Source organism: Cornus florida, unplaced genomic scaffold (assembly GCF_030987335.1).
Source record: "Cornus florida cultivar Cherokee Brave unplaced genomic scaffold, ASM3098733v1 CherokeeBrave_3.0.0_Hap2_Chr06, whole genome shotgun sequence".
Taxonomy (NCBI): domain Eukaryota; kingdom Viridiplantae; phylum Streptophyta; class Magnoliopsida; order Cornales; family Cornaceae; genus Cornus; species Cornus florida.
In genome coordinates, this window is record NW_026775576.1 from 19,703,588 (window position 1) to 19,721,849 (window position 18,262).

Here is an 18,262-nt window from a genome sequence, read left to right on the forward strand (position 1 = left end):
TTTTTAACTAGTCATTTAATTTTTCAAACTTGTTTTCATATTTTTATGTATCCAAAAATCTTGCAACATATATATGTTACTAAACATGTAATCGGACAATATTACACATATTTTAAAGCAAAAATATTACTTTGAAAAAAAGTAAAAGTAGAGAGTAATTGGGATTGCCAAACGGGCCTTATTGTTGCAATGCATAATACCTGGTAGTGGGTTAGTAGCTAGACTGTATAGTTCACCAATAGTGTAACATATTATGATCTACTTTACATTCTTTTCAAATCACTCCATTGCATTCTGACCATCCTTCTGCTCTGAAATTCCACATTCTCTGCCATCAAACCACTAAGCCTTTCAAGCTGTCCCCACATGCTTGACATCACATCCCATGCCCATTCCTCACTTTCTTTGCTCACTCATTCTTCTTACCTAATCAAACTCAATGTAATACCCACACTTCTTATTAATTCAAAGCATCCCACTTATCCCACTCAAGAAAATGAATAACAGAGTATACTCTCAACTCCTTTGTTCCTGGTTCCTTCCTAGTAGTTTATTTGCATAGCAGAGTAGGGACTGTGTGTGTGTGTGTGTGAGAGAGAGAGAGAGAGTCAAATTCAATGGGCATGGAAATTGAGTTCTGAACTTATTTTCTCTAATGCTTTGAACCCAAAAGTTTGCAATTGGAAACTCAGGGCCTCTATAACACAAAAGAGTAGCGACTGTGTGTGTGTGTGTGTGTGTGAGAGAGAGAGAGAGAGAGTCATACACAAAAGGGTTTTGAATCTTGTTGATATAAAGATTAGAAGATGTGTGCAGTGCAGAAGCTAATATATTTTACCATCTCAACAAGTCTTGTAATTCTTATTCTTGTACCATTTGTCAGCTCATCTCAAGAACATACCAAAACAAAGAGCACTCACTCCATCAACAAACACCACACTCTAGAGGTATTTTACTTTCCCTGCAGAATCAAATTGTTCCAATCATTTCCTGTTATTTTACTTTCCCGGCTGAAAATTCAAATGATGATCTAACTGATTGTATGGTTTTGCAATTACAGTTGAGTCCTAAACTGCTGTTCGAAATTACACTACATGGGTTTCTCCTCTGGGCTTCAATGGGTTTCTTGATGCCTGTTGGGATTCTTATTATCAGAATGTCAAACAGAGAAGAATGCGGAAGACGACTCAAAATTATGTTCTACATCCATGCTTGTTTACAGGCAAGTTCATCTTTTTCTACCTTCTGATTTTATATATATATATATATATATATATATATATATATAGTGTGGTTCTGTTAATTTCTGTTTCTTTCAACAATCTAAATCACTAATGAGAGGTTTTTTTAATATATTTCACATGACAAACAATATCTCTACAGAGGCTTTTACTTTTTACTTTTAATCATGGTGAGAAAGAAAATTTAAGTGCATGATTCTAGAGTTTAAATTAATAATCTACTAGCCCACTGTTTCTTGATAAAATATTACCACCAACTTGGCTTTTGATTGCCCCCTCTTGCAGAGATTATCATGGAAACTTGGAGAGAAAGAAAGGGCAATTATTATAATGTTGTTGTTGATGAGAACTAACTACTAACACTTCCAAATTTTGATTGTTTCGGAATTTGTTCGAACGTGCAATATAATAATGACATTAGGTGTGGTATTATAGAGTTTTAAAATGTAGTTAACACTTATATTAGACTTACAAGTACATGTTCAACATATCTTAACCACCACATCTCCTCTGTTTTTTTTTTTTTTTTTTTTTTTTTTTAACAGATACTTTCAGTACTTCTTGTGACAGCCGGAGCTATAATGTCGATAAAGAACTTTGAGAACACTTTCAATAACAATCATCAAAGGATAGGGCTGGCCCTTTATGGTGTCATATGGTTGCAAGCCTTTATTGGGTTTTTACGGCCACAAAGGTAACAATATTGACTTGGTTTGATTTACTAACATTTTAACTCACTACATGGACCGTGTCTAAAATCTGCAATAGATTATTCGATTACATGTGTCGGGTGTACTAAAATAATGCCTTCTTTTTCTTTTTCATTTTTTTTTTTTTTTTATTGACAAAAAACTCACACACACCACTCACATACCCAATTTTGCTCATTTGGAGACTCGAACCCTCACCATCCACGTTAGAAAGTAGAGAAAATACCACTAGAACTATGACACAAGGTACTTGGTAAAATAAATAATGTCTTTCAATATAGGCATTTCACTCATTTTAAAACCATAATAGGACAAAGAGAGAAAAACAATCCTAACCTTTAAATTTTGGGCAAATATTCACCCCTACTGGTTTTGTTTTGTTTTTTGTTTTTTCTGTTAAGTTTGAAAAAATCGATCAAAGAAGGACTTAAAGTCACTATTTTGTTACAAATACAATTTTAAGATATAAAATTTCTAAAATAACATTTTCTCTTTCAATAAATGCCAAAAAAAAAAAGAAAAAAAGAAAAAAGAGGGACACATTTACTTATTTTTTTTACCCTTTTTTTAATTCAGTTATAGAAGGACACTTTAATCTTTTCAGCATTCAAACCCTTATTTGCTCAAAAATTAAATATTAGATATTTTTCATAATATAAAAGGGGTAATACATTCTATATGCAGAACATATGGGTATTTTTCGCTGGTGACCCTATAATGAAATTGAATTATATGATATACTTTTAGGTACATATATATCTGACCAAAAGTGTTGGACACGTGTCATACCCATGTTCATGTAATGTGTGTCCAATGTGTACTTCACATATTTTTTAAGTATAATATCTCTATTTGTTGTAAACAGAGGAAGCAAGGGAAGAAGTGTATGGTTTTTTATGCACTGGACGGTGGGGATCACAGTTTCTCTACTGGGAATCATCAACATATACACAGGATTACAAGCCTACCATAAAAAAACATTAAGAAGTGTAAGGCTTTGGACTATGATTTTTACTGCTGAGATTGCATTCATTGCCTTCTTTTACCTTTTCCAAGACAAATGGGACTACATACAGAAACAAGGTGTGATTTTAGGGAATGAACCAAAACAATCTACTGAACAAGAGAATTCTCCAAGAGACAAACAGAAGGAATTGTTGAGAAAGCAAAATGAATGCTGACTTTCTTCCACTAACTTGGGATTCTTTTAATCTTCTTATCATGATCTTCCTTTAATATAAACTTGGTGCTCTATAGTATGACAAATATGATTGTTTTGCTAGTTATTTTCTCCTCTTTCTAAGTAGCATTGCTCGTCAAAACAGCCACGACTGTTTAAAGCTTGTATATTGAATTTCTAATTGTGTTTGTGTTTGGAAGCACCGAATGTGAGATATAAATTTGTATTTTGGCAAATTTCGTTATCAAATCAAATCCAATGGAGCTGTAAGTTTTTGGTTTGATTTTCAAGACTCAAGGTTGGAAGCGGAATTGAAGACTAATCGTGTCCACGTGTAGATACACTCCATGATGATAAGAACAACGCATTAGTAAAGAGTGAGTGTGTGAGGACGCATGCATGGTTTTCAGGTTTAGGTGTTTAGGAAAAATTTATAAGTACCACTTCATGTTTTCCAAACTGCCTAAGTGGAACTGGTTCCAACATATTAAACCTTTTAAAATTGTTTTAAAACGAAAAATATACTGGCCAAGTGGAACCGGTTTCACCTCTTGGAACCTGTTACACTCTACAGATCAAAAAGGAAATTTTACTCTGTCTGATTTAGCTTTCTCTTTTTGGACAAACTTTTGTCATATTGATTATGTACGAAATTGATTTGTTTTCCAAGTACAACTACGTTTTTAAAAGTCTATAAATATATGTTTTCTCACTTAGGATTTTACAGCTTTTTGCATCAAAATTCTGATTTTATTCGAGACCCATGTTGGGAGAGATAACAATAAACAAATTAGCAGAATAACTCTTCTTCCTATATACAAGCAAATGTAGTGTATCTCTAATTTTATATGTGCTGAAAAATAATAGAAAAGAAAATCAATCATACCAAACCACAAGAACACAAGCAATTTTTTACGTGGAAAATTTCCCCAGTGTGAGGAACAAAAACCACGGGACCTAGTCCAGTTGAAATCTCCACTATCAACCAAATAATGGGTACACAAAGTCTTCTCTAATCGTAATTAGAAGCTACAATACATTTCATCAAGATATCAACAATCTTGGCAAAAACAAAGAGAATTGGAGAGAAAAATACCAAAACCCGGTTGCGGTTCAGAGGCATGAATCATTGTTCCTGAGCTCAAAATCCGATCTGTACCGTTCAGATTTTAACTCATTGAGTCATGAACCTCCTCCAAATTTCAGCTCGATCGGACCACAGACGAAGCGGGATCGGACGTTTGATGAAATCTAGGCAGAATAGAAAAAACCAAAACCCGGTTACTGTTCATGAGTACGAATCACTGTTCCAGAGGTCAAAATCCGATCTTCACCGTTCAGATTTTAACCTGCGTTTTTCTTCTCTTTCTTGTGAAAGCTACGATTGATCTTTCTCCCTTTTTATTCTGACTTCCTTAGGGTTATTTACCCTAAAGAGCTAGGCTTTGGGTTTTAATAAACCCCACTTGGGCTTTCCTCCATATAGAAGGAAATAAACCCAACAAATCTCCCCCTTTCCGACTATGTGGAGGGAATCGCCATTCCGGCGATCGAACAACAAACTTCAAGCTTCTCTTTTGGTAGGGTCTTTGTCAACATATCAGAACCATTATCATCAGTGTGAAACTTCTCAAGTTCAAGTAACTTATTGTTCAACGCATCTCTGATCCAATGGTATCGTACATCAATGTGCTTAGATCTTGCATAAAAACTGAAATTCTTAGCAGGATGAATAACACTCTGGCTATCACAAAACAACACATACCTCTGCTGCTTGAAGCCAAGTTCTCTCAAGAACTTCTTTGCCCATAGCAACTCTTTAGTCGCTTCTGTTGCTGCAATAAACTTTGCCTCTGTGGTAGAAAGAGCAATACACTTTTGAAGTCTCGATTGCCAACCTACAGCCCCACCTGCAAAAGTGATCAAATAACCCTAAGTAGACTTACGAGTATCCACATCCCCTGCCATATCTGCATCTGTGTAGCCAACTAATAATTGTTGTCCATTTCTTAAACCAAGTCTTAAACTGGAAGTGCCTCGAAGATACCTCATGATCCACTTCACTGCATTCCAATGTTCTCTTCCCGGATTTGACAAGAATCGGCTAACTATACCAACTGCGTAGACTATATCTAGTCTTGTGCAAATCATTGCATACATCAAACTTCATACTGCTGAGGCGTAAGGAACTCTTTTCATGTCTTCATTTTCCTTATCTGTAGAAGGACATTGCTTTGTACTCAGTCTGAAGTGGGTAGCAAGAGGAGAGCTAACCACTTTAGTGCTGTCCATATTGAACCTCTGAAGCACTTTTTCAATGTACTCCTCCTGTGACAAATATAACTTCTTGGCACTCCTATCACGACTGATTCTTATGTTAAGAATTTTCTTTGCTGGCCCCAAATCCTTCATAGCAAATGACTTACTCAATTGCTTCTTCAACTGGTCAATCCTTGAAGCATTCCTGCCAACAATCAACATGTCATCCACATAAAGTAGTAGAATAATAAAATCATCATCAGAGAATTTTTTAACAAATACACAATGATCAGAAGTTGTCTTCTTGTAACCTTGCAACCCCATAACAGACTCAAACTTCTTATACCATTGTCTCGGTGCTTGTTTCAAACCATATAGGCTTTTCTTCAGCTTGCACACATAATCCTCTTACCCTTTCACTTTGAAACCCTCTGACTGCTTCATATAAATCTCTTCCTCCAAATCACCATGAAAAAAGGCAGTTTTCACATCCATCTGCTCAACTTCCAAGTCAAGACTAGCTGCTAGGCCGAATGCTATACGGATCGATGACATCTTTACGGCTGGAGAGAAGATCTCATCAAAGTCAATACCTTTTCTCTGACCGAACCCTTTGACAACCAATCTAGCTTTGTACCGTGGCTGTGAAGAAAACCCATTTGGCTTCTTCCTGTAAATCCACTTGTTTTCCAAAGCTCTTTTTCCTTTGGCTAGCTTTACTAACTCAAAGGTGTGGTTATCATGCAATGACTGCATCTCATCTTGCATGGCCTCAACCCACTCTGTCTTGTGTTCATCTTCTATTGCTTCTGCAAAACATTGGGGCTCTCCCCCGTCAGTCAATAACACATACTGCTCTACTGAATACCAAGTGGAAGGACGTCGATCTCTGGGAGACTTCCTGGATGGAATCTCTGGTGGAATCTCTGGCGCTGTCAACTGATCATCAGTCTCAACATCTCCCTGAACCTGTAGGGGAACATCCACATCACCTGTACACTGGTGGTCATCTTAAACATCATTTTCAACCTGAGATGGCAGATTCTTCAGAGGAGCTGGATCTACATCAGTCAAGATATCACCTTGCTGAGACATAGATTTCCCTGTTTTTTCAATATCCTGAATCGTCTGATCTTCTACAAACATGACATCTCTGCTTCTCACAATTTTCTTCTAAATTGGATTATAAAGCTTGTACCCAAACTCATCTTGGCCATAGCCAAGGAATATAAACTGTCGCGTTTTCACATCAAGTTTGGACCTTTCATCTTTTGGAATATGCACAAATGCTTTGCACCCAAAAACACGTAGATGATTATAGGAAACATCCTTACCTATCCAAACTTGGTCTAACACATCAAACTGTAGAGGAACATAGGGTATAAGATTCAATACATGAACAACTATGCTCAATGCCTCCCCCCAAAAGGATTTTGGCAACTAGGCTTGTGAAAGCAAATATCTCACTCTCTCAACCAGTGTCCTGTTTATCCTTTCTGCTACGCCATTCAACTAAGGAGTTTTTGGAGTTGTCTTTTGATGCCGGATACCCTGCTGTCTACAATACTCATCAAAAGGACCAGAATACTCTCCGCCGTTATCAATACGAATGTATCTCAGTTTCTTCCCAGTCTGTCTCTCAACTAGGGCTTGAAATTGCTTGAACACTGCTAACACTTGGTCTTTTAAATTCAAGGTATATACCCACAACTTCCTTGAATGATCATCTATGAAGGTCACAAATTATCTAGAACCACCAAGTGTTCTCGTCTTCACAGGGTCACACACATCTGAATGTACCAAATCCAGTATCTCTAACTTTCTCGAATGAGGGGAATTCTTGAAGGAGACTCTGCTCTGCTTCCCTAACAAACAATGAGTACACCTTTTCAGAAGTATACTTTTCTGTAATGACCCGGACATTTACCTTCCTTTCCTTTTTCCTGAAATTTTACGAATAAATTTTTTTCGTTTAATTTTCTTTTCTAAGCTCTGTTTCTTGTCGCTTAGTGTCATCTTGAGTGCTTGGAAATGGTTTTCGAGACTCTTTTCTGTGGATTGACAACTTCCTTTGAGGACCGAGTCATTTCTGCATTTTCACTTTTCGAACACTATGCGTCTTTCGTCCTTTTCCTTGTTTCGTCTTTTTCCCTATTCTATCTTTTCCCCGTTTGTCACTTGTTTGGCCAAACCACACTTTTCATGTTCGGAGTTAGTTTTTGACTTCACGTGTCTTCATCTTGAGTGGTTTCCTCAAAATACGTATCTTTACTTTTGCAAGAAAGTACTCGGGTTACTCCCGGTGTCCACAGGGGCATAGATGCACAATTTTTCAGAATCTTTTTCATTTCTTGGGGTGTTTTTCATAAATATCTTTTGAAGATATTTTATTTCAGGGGTATCTAAGAAAATATCTTTTGGAAGATATTTTCATTCTGGGACAGTTTCACAGTTAACCCTTTTTGTAGGGGTCATTGTGCAATTAATGAAAGTTATTGCAAAATGTCTCGTCTGGAGCTTGGATTCTCGTATGAGATTCATTTTCACATTTCATCAAGTCATGGACTCTTAGAATTCCGTTCTAGTCGTTTTTCTCTAGTTTCAGAGTTTCTGGACCCGGTTGCCGCCGAACTTGTTTAGGGCATAACTTTCTGCTCGAGACTCAGTTTTTGACGCTGTTTCTTCCATTGTTCATATTTTCTCATTTTGAATCTTTTTCATTCACGGAGTTTTACCATTTGAGTGCGTTTGCTCAAAATCCACTTTTCTGGACTCGGCGGGGCCCGTTCAGGGCACTTTTTGAGATTTCTATAAAAGGGGGATGAGATAGTTCATTTTTCATCTTCCCCACTCTCCATGCATGACCTGAAGCAGCCATGGATGTCCATGGAGCTGACACCTTCTCTCTCCTCCTTTGATTTACTTTTCCTAAGTGAAAAGTCTTCGGCTTTCACGTTTTTTGTTCTCCTCGACGTGTTCTATCATTCCTCCTTATTAGAATTCATTTCTGACCATTTCTTGAGTTTGGGTTTGAGGTCAAGTTGTGATTTTCATGGGGCTTCATTCATATTCATGTAGATCGTGTTGTCCCTGACAAAACCCTTCGGTTTCGGCGAATTCGGGACACTTTTTTTTCAGTGGGGATTTAAGGTTTTCATCTCAAATTGAGGTAGGGGGTGTTCTAGGTTGTTTTCTTGTTATATAGCATGCTTGTGATGCTTATGATACTTGTTTACATGCTTGGATATTAAATCTAGAGATTTTAATTATTTATTTTCTAGCATGTGATTTGATTTTCCCGGTTGCCCATAGCCTTGTTTAAACATGTGGCATGATAGAATATTACCCTTTGGTATGTAGATTAACATATATTAAATTGAGAGAAATTGGACAAGTAACGAAGATTTTATTTAATATTTTATTAGAATAAAATATTAATTCATGTGGCCTTAACTAGCTTGAAATTGATGTGTATTAGCATATTTTATTAGGCCCTAGCATGCTCTTCAACATCGGTAAATTCGAGAGTAATCGGAGATGTTTTAAAATCTAGAGAATATTTAATTAATTGATTAATTAATTTATTCCGAGTATACTATTCACTCCATTTGATTTCCAACTTGATATTCATAATGTACATGCCATATAGTTTCACGTATATTTAATCTAGAATATTTGATTAGGTTTTGAAACCTTTCATTTATTAATTTTCTAGTATTGAAGTTTAATACTCATGGCCGTATCTTACATGTAATTCACTTGTATCATGTTTTTAAATCAAGTCTTGACATGTTGTATATTATACATTAACTTGAGAGCAATTGGATGAATTCCAAAATCTAGAATTTTTAATTAAAAGGATTAATTAAAACCTACTCAATGATTCTTTGAACTTGATTAAGTTTCTAACTTGGTATTCATGATCTCATTAACAAATTCCTTCACGTGTGTCAAATCGAGAATAACCGGATAAGTTTTGAAACCTATACTTAATTAATTCCTTTGTATGGAACTAAATTCACATGGTTGAATCTTGTATGAAATGAACTAGTAACTTGATCTTAGACTTGTCCTTGATATGATCCTTGACATGCCTTGTTGTAGAACACTTGGACTTACCTTGTAATCTTGATAACTTGATCCTTTGAGTAGATTAAGTTCCCTTTTTATGCTCCCATCGGTTTAATCATGACCCCTAGTATCATGACTTCATTAATATGTTTAATGAACTAGTACGTTTGTCTTAAAATGATTTTAATTACTCATGTGTTGCTTAGTAATTACTTGAATTATGTATCTTATACTTGTGGTATATCTACTTTAATGGAATCCTTATGCTATGTACCTTGGTTATAATGCATATAGATGCATACTATGATTTCTTGACATTTCACATGCCATTATAGTTGATGAACTTAGGGCATGACTTGTATGTTCCAAAATCTTGGTTGTGTATGAAACGTGGTTAATGTATTTATTGTATTTGATACAATCTTGACTTGCACAACTTGTTGATTTTGGGACTTGGGATATCAATCAAGAATTGATATGGCTAGGACTTGGTTCTAGTACGGGGGAATGTCCTCCTACAACTATAGTGCGCACTAGGGGAAAGGTACCCATGGGTTAGTAGCCCTAAAGTGGTCTTAAGAGTACGGTTTTAATCCGGGCGATATCCGAGTTTCCACATTGGTTGATTTCACTCTTTAAATTTCAAGTTGCTATTCCTTGAAGATTTAAACTTGTCGTGTTATGTGAAATGCTCTAATCTTGTTTCATTGCATAGATAATATGCCTCATTCGTGATTTCAAGTATACTCCTTGTCATGTTAATCGCATGGATAATGTAATTCTTGTTAACATATGTCCGAGCATACTTATTGTAATGTTATATGGAATATTCCATCCTTGTATACTTGCATAGATATTATGTCTTGTTCTTGATTCTGTGTATAATTCTCATCGTGTTAATTGGTTTAATTCCAATCATGTAAATTGCATTTCACATGCCTTATATTCCATTGTTTTCTTGTCATGTTCTTTGGATTATCCCAACCATGATTCGTTTCATATACGTATGTATATCATGATTCTTATTGCTTAGACTCTAAGGTAGCTTAGGATACTCCCTGAGTCTCACTTTGACATAGACGTTAGGTGGCATGAGCCCCTTTAACATATTTCACCTTAAGGTAATAAATTTGTAAAATGGTAGGTCGATGCATGCTCATTTCCTACGAGTAGCTTTATGTTGCTCACCCCAAAGTTACTGGGGCATATTTCAGGTACGAAGACTTGGTTCGTGATGTTTAGCATTCCTTGGGTGGTTTGGAGACTTGAAATCCTTTTAAATGCATTCTTGATCACATGCAAGTGTTAGCATGCTTGAGTTCAGTTTTTGAATTGTATTGTGTAATTAGGCCAAAATGTCATTTTTCGCCTTTAACATGTATTATGTGCTTAAGCACACTTTTTGGAATTCATTTTATGTATATAATTTGTGGCCAAGGGCCAAACTTTATTTGAAATCCATGAATATTCATAAATGTTGAATTTTGCCTTTAATGAGTAAAGTATGAAAATTAGGGTTTTGATATGTCATTTTCGCACCGGTGTGTGCATTGTGTATGTAATTCATCCTTTAACATTCATTTTCCATATGTGAGGTGTGGCCAAAGGCCAAACACCATTTAGTTTTCATTTTTGCATTTTAGTTCACATATTACATTTTGGGCTAAAATAGTAGAATCCGAGCCTTTAACGGTTCATTTTCAAATCGGATGGTACAAAGTGTGTTCCGGCACCTCCACTAGGTCTCATTTATTTTGTATGAAGTGTGGCCAAGGGTCAAACGGTCATTTGAAACCATTTCCTAATTTTGGTTTCCATATTTTCCATTTCAAGTCCATTTTTGCCTTTTCGGCCGTTGGGGGGTCAAATTTTGCATCGGTGGTATTTTTAAGTCGTGGATTATTGTAGCACGTCCTAATAGGTAAGTTACGTTTGCGTGCATGATCGTTTTCAAGAAAAACCTTTTCCTTTGTGAATTGAGCCTCCTAGGGAATCATTTTGAAATTTTGTTGCATAATCTGATCTAGGGGTATTCTAGACCTTTCACATCAGTTTTATTTTCTTCTTTTGATATGGTCGCTTAGAAAACATGATTTTAGGGGGGATTTCATTTTTGTGTTTTTCCAGAAAATGTCGTCTTGGTACCAAAAATCCCTCGTGAAGTTTCAGCTTCCAGTTTTCATTTAGCAACTTTATGACCCTCATGACCAGATTTCTTGGAGGGGCATTTTGGGCATTTTACAGTGAGTTTTTTTCGTTTCCATCCCCATGTTCGAGTAGAAAACTCGATTTTAGGGGGGGTTTCTTCTTCGTGTTTTTCTAGAAAAACTCGTTTCGACCTCCGTTTCAAGCCTCAGTTTTGGAAAATCTGCTTTGGACCCTTGCTGTCAGCATATGCATGCCATTGGGCGCCGGCATGGGCGCCAGTGGGCTTGTGCATAGGCGCCATGTGTGCCATGGCCTTCGTCGGGCCGCCACGACGTTTCAACTTCAAACCCTCGTTTTTCCCTCGTCTGGACTCCAAATCGAGTAAACTTTTCTTTGAACTTGACTAATTTTTTGCTGTCTTTCCAACGGTGTGCTCAGTTGCACCTGGATCTTCCTGAATAATTACCAGTTTACCCTTCTAGCCTTAGGTGCTTGTTTTTCTTCGTCAGGCCGTTTCTCCTTCGTCCGGACTCCGAATCATGTGATTCTTGAGTCCATCCTGATTATTTTTTTGTTGTTTTTCCAGCGGTGTGTTCGGTGGCACCGGAATCCATACTATATTTTCGATCTTTTGCTTCCGCATTAGTTCTCATTGAGTTCCACGACCTTATGGAAGGTCACTTTGATTTCTTAGGGTCTTAGAGGTTTGTTATGCCTTGGGAGACCGTTGTCTTGTTTCTATCTTCTGCATCTTGGATCCAGTTCGGGTCATCACAGGACACACTGGGTTGAAAAATCCAGGGTCGTAACATTTTCAGTCCACATAGTAGACTTTTCTTCCCTAGTAGAGCTAATCCTTTCTCACTCATGTGAGCCAGTCTTTTGTGCCACAACTCTGTTGTATCATTATCCTCCATCGCATTAACAATGTCATTAGAGATCTTTGCTCGTAGAACGTATAGTGCAGAGTGCTTCATGCCTCGAGCCACAACCATAGCACCCCTAGTGAGCTTACACTGGCCATCACTAAAAGTGCTGTAATACCCTTCATCATCAAGTTTACCTGCAGAAATCAAATTTAAACGAATATCAGGAACATGCTTCACATCTCTAAGAACTAACCTCGTGCCATTATTCGTCTTCAAATACACATCCCCAATTCCAATGGCTTTAACCAAGCCATCGTTGCCCATCTTTACTATTCCAAAACCACCAGATTTATAAGATGTAAAGAAATCCTTCCGAGATGTAGCATGAATTGAGGCACCACTGTCAATCACCCAACTGGTCTCATGGTATGCAACATTTATCGTCTCATCATTATAAACAATGAAGAAGTCTGCAGGAGTGGTGGTAGCAACTCTATCATCACCATCTTTGTCATCTCCATTCTTAGTTCCCTTCCCTTTCTCATTCTTGTTTTCTTTCTTCAATTGTCTGCAATATTTCTTGATGTGTCCCTTTTTCCCGTAATGATGACACTCAACATTTGCAAACTTGTTGAACTTGTTTATGCTGTTATCTATGTTCTTCGGACCTCTGCTCTTACTTCTCCCCCTCTTTTCTATAACCAAGATCTCTGACTGTGAAGAGGATCGCTGTGTTTTTCTTCTAATCTCTTCATTTAGCAAACAACTCTTGGCCATATCCATTGTGATTACACCTTCTGGAGCGGAGTTAGACAATGTAGTTCTGAGCGTCTCTCACAAGTCCGGTAATGAACCAAGCAACTATAACCCTTGTCTCTCATCATCAAACTTAATACCCATTCCAGCCAGCTGATTAATAATTCCTTGGAATGTATTCAGGTGATCAAATAAAGGAGTCCCGTCCTAGTATCTCAAAGCCATCATCTGCTTAATCAAAAATAATTTATTATTTCCAGTCTTTTTAGCATATAGTTGTTCAAGCTTACTCCATAGAGAACGTGCATTTGTCTTTCCACTAATATGGTTCAAAACATTATCATCTACCCACTGCCTCATATAGCCACACACCTGTCGATGTAACAAAGGCCATTCCACAACAGTCTTGTTTTCTGGTTTTTCAGCACTAAACACCGGTAGGTAATAATCTTTCACATAAAGAAAATCCTCCATTTTTCCTTTCCATATGTGATAATTTGAACCATTGAGATTAATCATTCTACTCGTATTTGCTTCCATAACTCAAACTGCCAACCTGACAATCTGTCAACCTAAAGCTCTGATACCACTTTATTGGGAGAGATAACAATAAACAAATTAGCGGAATAACTCTTCCCCTATATGCAAGCAAATATAGTGTATCTCTACTTTTATATGTGCTGAAAAATAATAGAAAAGAAAATCAATCACATCAAACCACAAGAACACAAGCAATTTTTTACGTGGAAAATTTCCCCAGTGTGAGGAACAAAAACCACGGGACCTAGTCCAGTTGAAATCTCCACTATCAACCAAATAATGGGTACACAAAGTTTTCTCTAATCGTAATTAGAGGCTACAATACATCTCATCAAGATATCAACAATCTTGGCAAAAACAAAGAGAATTGAAGAGAAAAGTACCAAAACCCGGTTACTGTTCACGGGGCACGAATCACTGTTCCCGAGCTCAAAATCCGATCTCCACCGTTCAGATTTTAACTCATTGAGTCATGAACATCTCCTCCAAATTTCAGCTCGATTGGACATGGACGAAGCGGGATCGGACGTTTGATGAAATCTGGGCAGAATAGAAAAAACCAAAACCCGGTTACTGTTCATGAGTACGAATCACTGTTCTCGAGCTCAAAATCCGATCTCCACTGTTCAGATTTTAACTCATTGAGTCGTGAACGTCTCTTCCAAATTTCAGCTCAATCGGACCACGGACGAAGCGGGATCGGACGTTTGATGAAATCTGGGCAGACTAGGAAAAACCTGCGTTTTTCTTCTCTTTCTTGTGAAAGCTACGGCAAATCTTTCTCCCTTTTTATTCTAACTTCCTTAGGGTTATTTACCCTAAAGAGCTAGGCTTTAAGCTTTAATAAAACCCACTTGGGCTTTCCTCCATATAGAAGGAAATAAACCCAACAACCCAATCTTGTGAGATTTTTTATAGAGAGCATAAACATTATACACACGAGTAATTTAGGGTGTTATTCTTATTCTGATCGGAGTACGAGCTGTTGAAGATTGCATCAATATCGATCAGAGAAAGCAGAATTCATTCCTTCTACATCAAAATCTTATTTGAAGGGCGATCACACTTTGAAGGGTTCGTGAGTTGTTAGATAAGAGGTCGCAAAGCCGGTGGCGTTTAACAATTTGAGTCTTGGTATGGTGAAGGGGTGTGAGCCTGAGTCAAAATTTGATGTACTTTGCTCCAAATATAATGGATTGTTTCGCTCGTGACAATGCAAAACTCCTCGAGGTTTTCCAATTGGTTTCCTCACTAAAATCCAGTGTCACTCTAACTTTACTTACTTATTATTTCGCTATGTGATTGTTAATTAACCAGTAATTTTAATTGAGTAAAATCGGATAAAGAAGCACGTGATAATCCTCTCGAAAAAGTTTTTCAAACCTATTTTTTCACATCCTTTTCCATTGCACAACTCACACCGAATTAGTGCCTTTAATTTGGAATTAAAGAAAATTTAATTTAAACTTTGAACTAAATTTCGTCCAATCTCAAATCCAAGTCCCCGTGCAATTTTGAATTTGTTTTGAAGTTCAATGTTGAATCCTACTGAATTTGGAGTGTTGAAGTCAAATTTAGAATCCTATAGAATTTGGAGTGCTGGAGTGGAGTACATCTAGAATCTCAAAGTCGACTCGGATAAAGAAGCAAGTGATAATCCTCTTGAAAAAGTTTTTCAAATCTATTTTTTCACATCCTTTTCCACTGCACAACTCACACCGAATTAGTGCTTTGAATTTGGAATTAAAAAAAATTTAGTTAAAACTTTGAACTAAATTTCGTTCAATCTCAAATCCAAGTCTCTGATACAAAGGTTAATCAATTTTGAATAAGTCTCTGATACAAAGGTTAATCAATTTTGAATTTGTTTTGAAGTTCAATGTTGTATCCTACTGAATTTGGAGTGTTGGAGTCAAATTTAGAATCCTATAGAATTTGGCTGTTTTAGTGGAGTACATCTAGAATCTCAAAGTTGAGCTCAAGTATATCCTATCAAGAAAGGAACTTTTTGATAGGATAAGTAAGCTTTCATTCATATTATTATAGTGACCTAGTAGTTGTACTTTCAGAGTATCAGAATATGTATTTATTTATTCGTTTTTACAATTTTGTGACTAGAAATTTTTTATGTGACAGTAACATTAGTTTTCGGTTTAAGAAAAAGGTAGTAAATTAGGCTCAACAAAATTTTCTCATTAAACAAAATATAGTAAGAAATAGTGTAGAATATATCTTTCACAGGAAATAAGTTCAGAAATTGTCAAGTGAATTCACAGTTCAGGAAATTGATTACAAGACCTTAGAGGTGCATAAAGTCAATTGGAGACACAGTAGTGGTGCAAGTAGGGGTGGACAAATAATTCGTAAATTCCCAATTTTGATCCGATCCGTACGGATTGGATTAGATTGTTATACCAACGGGTTGATGACGGATTCAATAATATTGAATCCGTATCTCACGGATTGGATTGTTAAACTCCGATCCAATCCGTGAGATTTATGTATATATTCAAATAATGTATTAGTTAATTTAATTAATTAATGATCATTTAATGAACTCTAAGAATGTATTAGTTAATGATTATTTAAATGTATGAATTAATGTAAATAAATTGACATTTTATCTCTTGAGTTATGGTTAAAAAATAAAAAATATTGAACTATTTTAGGAAAAACACAAATATGTGGATCCAACCTGACCCGATCCATAATTCCACAAATCTAATATGATCCAGTCCGTTATCCCAAGGAACGGTGATGGATTCAAAAAAAAATTTAATTCATTGGGAACGAATCAACTTAAGTTTGATATCCTATCCGATTCGTGACCACCCTTAAGTGCAACACAGAGGGATCACTAAATCATCACAATACAATAAAATCGATTTCATTGTTTGGCAAACTAAAATGCACTCAGCAAAAAAAGCATCAGTGATCCAGTACAGAACAAAATGGATCTGTTCAGTTTTCCATGGGACACTGTTGTTGGTGTATTTTTGTTGAAGATATGGGGAACAAAAGTACTAGTGGTACTGTGTCGACCGTGAATAAAAGCTAGAGTGTTCATTCTGAAATTCACGGGACTCAACATTGAAATCAACATCATTCAAATTTTGAAAATTTATTACCCTCTCTCAATGAGTAAAATACTAAAATAGCCCTTACCGAATAATAGGTCTATTTGCTTCTTCTAGTGGCCCAATAAATCACACAACAGTCCAATAACACACAATAATAAAGTGAGCAAGAAAAAAAAAATACACCAGAATTTGTACGTGAAAAAACTGAGCAAGAAGAAAAAACGACAAGGCTTTAATCAAGAGCAAAGCAATCCACAATGTCAAAGAAAAAGTTGCATGAACTTTTACAGAGACTTGTGCCCATGGACTCGACGAACTCACAAATGAGCTGCTGAAAGTCGAACTAGACGTATCAAATGAAGAAAGCTCTCAATCTCATGAAAACCGAGGGCTTTGAAGCATCTAGATGTATTCCCTCGATTCTACAAATTTTCACTCTAAAATAACCCAAAAGACTAGTTCTTATAGTTCTCAAAGTAGAGTCTGGCATGCAATCAAATCCTCGAGGAATTTGGATTACTCGTAAGTTGAACTAGTGCAAGTGGTTGCTGGACAAAGTTGGACCATTGCAAGAGAAAGTTAGACCGGTACAAGTAAAAGTTCCATCAGTGAAACTTCATTGTGATATACAATCTAGTAGCTAGTTGGACCAGTGCATGAAAAACATGGACCGGTTTAACTATGCACTGTTTCCAGATTTATTTTTAAGTCGAACATAACCTTTTAAATCATCAACTAAATCTAAAGACACATTGACAATTACCAATTAAATACCATACTTGGGTCAAAGAAAGTCCAGACTATCTCTACATCATTACTAACCTAACTCTTTAAGGTATCCAAGGTCTCTCTTACCGGCCTTTCACTGACATGATTGAGCATCACGGAGCATTTAAAAAAAAATTGTTCAGATGTAGCTTCCATTTCCATATCTGAGTCTTGAATTACTACCCTTGGCAAGTGTTTGCATAACATTAACGTAACTCATTTTGTTCACACAAGTAAATCAGCCTTCTGTAAGGAATATGCTAACAATGCAAGAATTATCAAACAGACACACACACGTGTACTGTACTAAAAAAACATAATCATCTTGAGAGATGAGTTCCGAGACGTAAAAAGTGAAGGGAACAACTGAAGAAACATGATTTAAGGTAAGAGAAAACAGACTTGACAGCTCATGATTTAATAGAAAACATGGTTGTAAGTAGAATCATGAAAAAGGAACCCTATTACTGACCCCGAGTTCATTAAGACAAAGACCCAACGCAAGGACTTGTTTTTAGTTGAATAAGCTAGAGACTAGAGTCCTTCAATTTCTACAAGTAATAATACGGACTATATTTAACACATCCAAGTAATATGGACCATCTTCAAAAGGCAGGTAACACTGTAATAGATATCAAAC

At 36.4% G+C, this 18,262-nt stretch overlaps 1 protein-coding gene across 1 annotated transcript; it reads left to right on the plus strand.

The window, feature by feature from the left end:
* The first annotated feature begins 499 nt into the window (after nucleotides 1–499).
* On the plus strand, nucleotides 500–3,359 carry LOC132314811 (cytochrome b561 domain-containing protein At4g18260-like). The gene is made up of 4 exons (XM_059813624.1): nucleotides 500–947; nucleotides 1,061–1,208; nucleotides 1,791–1,935; nucleotides 2,817–3,359. The coding sequence occupies exons 1-4, from the start codon at nucleotides 807–809 to the stop codon at nucleotides 3,130–3,132; spliced, it is 750 nt and encodes a 249-aa protein (XP_059669607.1). The 5' UTR covers nucleotides 500–806; the 3' UTR covers nucleotides 3,133–3,359.
* The last annotated feature ends 14,903 nt before the right edge of the window (nucleotides 3,360–18,262 follow it).

Coding starts and splice junctions, on each gene's coding strand:
- LOC132314811 (XM_059813624.1), top strand. CDS start 807: ATGTGTGCAGTGCAGAAGCTAATATATTTTACCATCTCAACAAGTCTT. Junction 948..1,060: donor ACAAACACCACACTCTAGAG/GTATTTTACTTT, acceptor TTGCAATTACAG/TTGAGTCCTAAACTGCTGTT. Junction 1,209..1,790: donor CAAAATTATGTTCTACATCC/ATGCTTGTTTAC, acceptor TTTAACAGATAC/TTTCAGTACTTCTTGTGACA.